The sequence below is a fragment of the Petaurus breviceps genome, unplaced genomic scaffold (genome assembly GCF_028583685.1).
Source record: "Petaurus breviceps papuanus isolate PSGF00001 unplaced genomic scaffold, PetGlider_PUasm1.0 186, whole genome shotgun sequence".
Classification (NCBI taxonomy): Eukaryota; Metazoa; Chordata; class Mammalia; order Diprotodontia; family Petauridae; genus Petaurus; species Petaurus breviceps.
The window spans coordinates 6,575,487-6,582,664 of NW_027185798.1; the positions used below are offsets into that span (position 1 = coordinate 6,575,487).

The 7,178-nt window shown below is 52.6% G+C and overlaps 1 protein-coding gene across 1 annotated transcript in view; it reads left to right on the forward strand.

Annotated features, from left to right (window-relative positions):
- SH2B2 (SH2B adaptor protein 2) overlaps positions 1-5,637 on the forward strand; it is a 65,431-nt gene extending 59,794 nt beyond the window's left edge. The window contains exons 8-9 of the mRNA XM_069089432.1: positions 1,668-1,839; positions 4,862-5,637. Coding sequence (XP_068945533.1) covers positions 1,668-1,839; positions 4,862-5,196 — 507 coding nt within the window. The 3' untranslated portion in view covers positions 5,197-5,637. The remainder of the gene's footprint in view (positions 1-1,667; positions 1,840-4,861) is intronic.
- The last annotated feature ends 1,541 nt before the right edge of the window (positions 5,638-7,178 follow it).

Here is a 7,178-nt window from a genome sequence, read left to right on the forward strand (position 1 = left end):
GGAGCAGGAAGGGCCCTTGAACAGCCATCTTGCCCTAGTTGGCCGTAATAAGGACACAGGCGTTTCTATGGGTAGCCACAGATGGCAGGCCTGGAGCCTTCCATCACAATGGGAAGGAGTGGGTGGATGCTGTGTCCACGGGGCTCCCTGCTGGCTGCAGTCTGGCCCTCTGCCCTTCACATGCTCCCGTCTTCTCCTTGGGAAGGAGCTGGGGCACCCTCTGTGGGCATCTCCTCTCTTTACTGTGCAGCTGCCGCAGCCTCTTGGCAGCTTTGGAGATGCTTACATATCTTAAAGATCATCTCCGAGTTAATGCCTTTCCCCTCAGGGGCTCTTCTCTTGGAATCCAATGTACCCTTGCCAGCCAACTTAAAAGCCAACTTCTCTGATAACCAGGTGATTAATGAATTCCCAGGCGGAAATGGGGTAATTTGTTTTTCTCTGTGCGTGGGGGCTGCAGTCATCTCCAGACTTGGAGTGGGCAGGGATGATATTCCAAGGTAGAGTTAAGGGCCAGGGTGGAAGGAGGCAGGGGGTCCTTAAACAGCTATAGGAGGATTGTCCTCAGTGGGGCCCCCAAAGTGAGCTCACAGAGGCTTTGGGCTTAGGGACATGAGCCAGGCCGGAGGTACTCAGGGTCCCATTGTCCAAGCTGGGGTCCAGCTGACCTTCCTTCAGTCTCCACCCAGAGGAGACTAGAGGAAGTTAAAGTTGCAAAAATGAGAAAACCTAAGCAGCCCGTGGGGACGGCTTGGCTTGCTCAGCTGGGAACCCACACAGTCAGACTACAAGCCCCAGCCTCGCTGATCTTTCTGCAAGACAGAAACCAGATGTGGGCTGCCACTCACTCTCCCTCCTCATCCCTCCACAGCTGCCTGTTTCCCTTTCCCTTACTCACCTTTACTCCAGACTAACTTGCTCAAGACTCACTTTCCCCAGAAAACTTTCTTTGACCTCATGACTGTTATTGGACCAAAGGATCACAGATGAGGAGCTAAAGGAGACCACAAGAGGCACCTTGTCCAGCTTCCCCCTTCTACAGGGAGGAAAACTGGGGCCCTGAGTGGGGTCAGCCCTCCTCAAGGTCTCCAAGTCCTGGGGCGCCAGCCTCTCTCACACAATCTTGGCAAGCAGGGCACGTTTTCCTCCTTGCCCAGTGTCCTGATGTCATTTATACTTAAGCGCTTTGGGTTTTTTTCTAGTCTTCAAGGGGACTGACTTCGCCATCAGACTGGAGGGGCACTAAGCCTCTCCTCCTAGCTCAGGGCAGGCCAGGTAGTTTGAAGGCAGATAGACTGAGGGGAGGCAGAGGGGATGTCTGAGACTTTGGGCTTTGATCAAGCCTGATCCTCTTCCTGACTTGCTTTAGGATCATAGTGTGGAGAGCTGAAGGGATTCAGAGGCCCCTAGTCTAACCCCGCCTCTGCCCATTTTACAGATGAGGCAACCAAGACTCATGGTTAAGTTACTTGCCCAAGGTCACACAGATAGGCAGCCTGAGGCAGAATTTGAACCCAGAACCTCTTGACTCTCCAGCGTCATGGCTCTTGTCTTATGGTTACGCTGTCTCCTTTCCTTCCTCCTTTCCTCCCTTCTTTCCTTTCTCCTTCCTTCTTCCCCTCCCTCCCTGCCGCTGCCTTCTCACTGACCCTGGCCTTCTCCCACAGCACCTGCGCCTATCCCTGAATGAGAGCGGTCAGTGCCACGTTCAGCATCTCTGGTTCCAGTCCATCTTTGACATGTTGAGGCACTTCCACACCCGGCCCATCCCCCTGGAGTCTGGGGGAGCTGCCGACATCACCCTCCGCAGCTACGTGCTAGCCCAGGCCCCCTCACCCGGTAAGAGGAACCTCCATCCTTCCCCTGCTTTGGGTGGTCCAGAGCCCCCCTCCCTGTGGCCCAGCCTCTCTCCTGAGGCAGCAGGCACACAGTGCCCTATCAGGGTAGGCGGCTGGGCCAACCCAATTGTTTTCTTCCCTCCCTGGAAGAGGCTGGGGAGCACATGTATGTATGGGACAGGCTGGGGTCGACAGTGTCTGTGGGAACCCCGCCCAACACTTAATGTCCAAATCTCTTTCCCAATCCACGATCTTGGCAGGAGCTTAGATTCCCCCCTCTCCCCACCCCAGCCCCCAGCAAAGTCAACAGTTTGAAAAGACAACACATTCAGCTGGTGCATGGACGTTTATATCTGCGGGGTTCTCAGGATGTCAGACTGAAACAGGAAGAGAGCCCCGGGCCTCCCAGGAAGCTTGGGAGGCAGCTGGCTGTGTGGGGAGGGGAGAATCCCTGCCTCCCGTCCTTACAGGCTGTGTGAGCCTGAGGCAGTGCCTTCCTCTTGGGTGACCCTTTTACCTCCTCCATACCAGGGTCCTGAGATAGAGCACCTACTGTGTGCTAGGCGCTGCACTAAGCACTTTACAAAGATTTCATTTGATCCTCACAACAACCCTGAAAGGCAGGTGCTGGCATTACTCCCAATTTACAGAAGAGGAAACTGAGGCAAACAGAGGTAGTATCTTGCTCAGACCCACACATCTAGCAGATGCCTGAAGCTGGATTTGAACTCTGGTCTCCCGGATGGCAGGCCCAGTGTTTCACACACTGTGCCACCTAGCTGCCTCTGGTCGGCCTCTGTCTCAGTGGGCATCTCATCTAAGCCATGTGAGCAGTCAGGCACTATAGATGGGTTCTGGGGAGGGAGCAGAGTACGGTAAGGATACCTCTGGAGGCACCTTGGTGGCTTCTGGGATAGCCTGGGGCCTGGGAACAAGGCACTCCATCCTCGCCAACCCCCACATATCCTGGAAATATGGTCCTTAGCATTTCAGATACTGTATACAGCTCTCAGGTCTCCTCTGAGCTGGCTCCAGTATCAGCCTCCCAAATTCTGTCAACCAAACCTCCGAGGGCACAAACTCAGGGCCTTTCACTGTCCTGATCACTCCTCTCTAGGTGCTACCAACTAATCAATACACAGTCTTAGAGCAGTTTTAAGCTTATAAGACTTTGGGGTCACTCCATACTTCCTAAAATGTAGGACCCAGAACTGAAGACTATTTAGTACATATGTTGCCTGGCCAGGGCAGAGGACAGGGGCATTCTCATCTCCCTTGATCTGAATCCTGTGTCCCCCAAGGCAACCCTTAAGACCACTGATTCCTAGTAAGCTTAGGGTCTACTAAGACCCCCCAGATCTTTTTCAAACAATTCATTATTTAGTCATGGCTCCCCCGTCTTGGGCTTGTGAAGTTAGTTTTGTTTCTGTATTGATTTTTACATTATTAGAGGCAGCCAGTCCCAGTGGATAGAGAACTGGTCTCAGAGCCAGATGTCCTGCTTCTGCCATATCCCTGGACATGTCACTTCACTTCTCAGCCCTCTAAGCAAATCTCGGACGCTTAAGTTTCTGAGAAGGTGCATCAGAGGAAGGAGTTTCCTTGCCCAGAAGTTCCCTTTGCTAGTTGAGTCAGCAACCTAGGCTCTCCCCCTCCCTGAAAGTCTTAAAGCTGAGGCCAGGCGACCATTTGGGAGAAAAGGTTAGGAGGAGAATTCTCCTTCAGACATGACAGGTTGAAACAAATGGCCTCAGAAGTGCTGTCAGCCTGGGCTGTCTTAAGCCCTCAGTTTCCCCACCATCCAACATCTGCTCTCCCTAGCTTTTAACAGGCTTCAGTCTATGATCTGAAACAAAAGAGTTCCTTTTTGGACAAACCCATAGAGGGCATTGGGGTTACTGACTTGGGAGAAGCACTGCCTGACCATAGGCATGGCTGAGAGAGCTGCTTATGGGAGAGGGTGGGCTGCCTTGGCAATGGGGACTCTTCAGCCTCCCCTTTCCATCCTGGGGGTCCCAGTGGTCTCAGGCTGAAGCAGGATCTTGTAATGGAAGCACCAGACTTTGAAAGCTTCCCATTAATGAGCCATGTGGCCTTGGGTAAGCCATTGAAGTCTGGAAGATGGGAATAACCATTTTAGTGCTACCTCACAGGCTTGGAGGGACAAAGCCACTCTGTTCACTGTAAATCAGTGTAGGGTCCAAGATATCGTTCTCATGAATGCTTCTCCTAATAATGCCCCTTTGAGCCAGGAGTGTGACCAGGAGCATCAATAAATGTCACCTGAATATCTTCACTTGGTTGGGGATTTCAAGGCAAGGGCCCTGCCCTGGCTGGAGCTCAGGTGAAGAAGCAAACCCAAATCCCAAAAATACAACTAACAATATCAGGTCCTATGGGGATTTAGAGATATAAGGGAAAGATGAGACCTCTCAGTTCACTGATGAAAAGACTGAGGCATAAAGGGCTCAAGTCACTTGGTCACGCAGGTAGACAGCTTCTGGGGCAGGATTCGAACTCCAAGCTCAGCACCCTGTTCAGGGAGTGGCGCTTTCAGGCACATCTCAGGGGCTGTCTCCTTTCCCAGCTCCCCCATTTGTTAGTGCCTGGTGTCTGGCATGTAGAATATAAGCTGCATGGGGGCAAGGAGAGTTTGGTTTTTGTATTTGTTTTTCCAATACCTCTCAAACAGTAGGTGCTTAATAGATTGGTTGCTAGAGGACTTCAGATGATGGGGGCAATTGAAGAATGCATAGTGAAAGAAGCAGGCCTTGAAAGACAGACAAGCAGAGATGAGTGGGGGAAATGTTTCAGGTGAAGGGGGCTGCTTGAGCAAATGAATGGGAGTGGGAATGTAGCTGGTCCCCAAGCAAACAGAGTAGACCACTGATCCCAGAGCAGTGGCCAAGGGTTGGGCAGAGGTCAGAGCTCAAGGTGGAGAGATGGGGAATTGAGGTCTGGGCCAATGGCTCTGGCCCATCTTGTTCTGCACCCACTGATGTGCTCTGTGTTTGCTTTGGCAGACCCCGGCCCGGCTCCCGGCACAGTCCCCCCACCTCCCAGCTGCTGGAGTGAGCCCCCCACCCAGCATTATTTCTCCAGCTTCGGACCTGGGCCCTTCCAGCCAGCTTCTCCCTCCGAGGGTGGGGGTGCCTCTTCCTCTTCGGCCTCCTCCTCCTCGGGCACCATCCCGCACCCACAGTACCATCGCACTGAGGGCACGCTGAGCGCCCGAAGCCGCAGCAACAGCGCTGAGCGCCTCCTGGAGCCTCCTGGCCCTGGGACTGAGGACTACCATGACAGTGAGGGTGCCCGCAGCAGGGCCCGCGCAGTCGAGAACCAGTACTCTTTCTACTAGGCCCAGAGAGCTCGGCCTCCCATACCAGGGAGCGGAGCCCCCATGGCTTCTGGGCAAGGACATCTCCTTCTCCAATGGGTAGAAGGATGGTTTGACCCCTCGTGGTTCTAGAGGAGATCCTCTGAGTCTGGCTGGAATTCAGAGCTGGCCACAGTCTTTCCTTTTTCTTTCCCTTCCCTCTCCCATGTTTCTCTCTGCCTTGGTCACACCTCCCTTGGCTACTGCTCTGGAAACATGCCCGCTAACCCATTCTGGGGGGAGGAGGCATGGGCCACTGCCCCCACGGCCAGGATCTGATTTCCCCTTCCCAGTCCTCCTCCCTCTCCCTTCCTTCCTCCCCCCATGGAGCGGCCCATGGGTCGTGAGATTGAGTGCTCGATCAGAAGCTCTTCAGTGAAGATATGGATGTGATTAAAGAGCCTGTTTTAGGGACTGCAGCAATCCCCGGGCTCCAGGCCTCCTTCTTTGCTTGCCCCATTTTTTCCTCCATGCTTCTTCCCCCTCACTCCGAGTCTCCTCCAGATTCCTGCAGTCTGAGCACAGAGAGAAACCTTGGAGGCCAGGAGACAGAATTGGGCACTTTCAGGCACCTCGGCCGCTTGCTAGCGCCAGGCGCTGCCTTCTGTCTCTCAGGTTCCTGAGCTGTAAAATGAAGAGGACAGAGCAGGTGCGGGGCGTTCGCCAGCATCCCGCCTGGAGCTAGAGGTGCAGAGATGTAGGAGCAGGGCCCTGCCTGCCAGGAGCCTGGAGTTGGGCTGAGGAGACAAAAGAACAACCCGTGAAATATAAGCGGTAACTGACCATCGTCAGTGTGGAGCAGAAAGGGGCCTTGGCGGCCCTCGAGCCCCATCCCTTCTTTTTTCAGATGAGGGATCTGAGGCACAGAGAGCTTACATGATTTGCCCAGGGTTAGACAGTTAGTAAGCCTCAGAGGCAGGAATCAAACCCAGGTTTTTCTGATTCCCAAGTTCAACCTTAAACCAAAGATTGTTGAGAATTTGAGTCCAAAGATCTGGGTTCAAGTCCTCAGTTAGTCATTTAGTAACCGTGTGACTTGAGTAAGCCATTTAATCATCTGCATGGCCTTCCATTCCTCTAAAATGAAAGGGTGGGATGGGATGACTGCTGGGGTCCCATCTGGTTCTACTTAGATCTTCTGTTCTCCCCTCTTGGCTTCATGGGGATACTTTCTAATGCAACCCTTTAATGGGGGCGTTTGAGTTCCTACAGTTGCCTAATCCATTGGAAACAGATGAGTCCTGTGACTTCCTGTCCCAAACACACACACACACACACACACACACACCCACACAGATATTCAAGGTTAAGCTACCTGGTTGAGTGGTAATCATCAACAAATATGGCCTGAATGGTCCTTCCTGTCCAATCCCATGCAAGAAGGATCTCTGGGGGATTCTGAGGAAATGGATGGAAGTAGCCCAAAGACTTGGGCTCGGACCCTGGATCCACATCAGACGTGACCCTGAGGAAGCTGCCTTGATGGTCCGGGGCTCTGCTTCCTTAGCTATAACGTGGAGGAAGCTGGGGATGGATTCTGTGACCTCCTGGTTCTATGGACCTATTGATTATTCTTGAGCAGATAATTAACTGAATATGAATGCAGTATTAATAGCATGTCATTTGGACTGGATGGGGAGAGAGGCAGCCAGGGCTGATGGGAAGAGGGTGAAGAAGGTGGAGTCATGAGTAGGCCAGCTCCAAGTGTGGCTGAGGAGACAGAACACAGACTAGTCTGAGAGCTAGATGGCTTGATCCATGAGTGTTTATTAAGCTCTTAACTGTGTCAGGCATACAAAGATGAACTTGAACTAGCCCCTGACCTCAAGGAGCTTACATTCTAAGGACAATGGGGATAGAAAGTCGTTATGGACACATATGAATATATACATAGTGTACATGAAATTAAAACAAGATAAGTGGGGATTGGGAAGGGGGTAAAGGAAGGTTTCATGTAGAAGGTT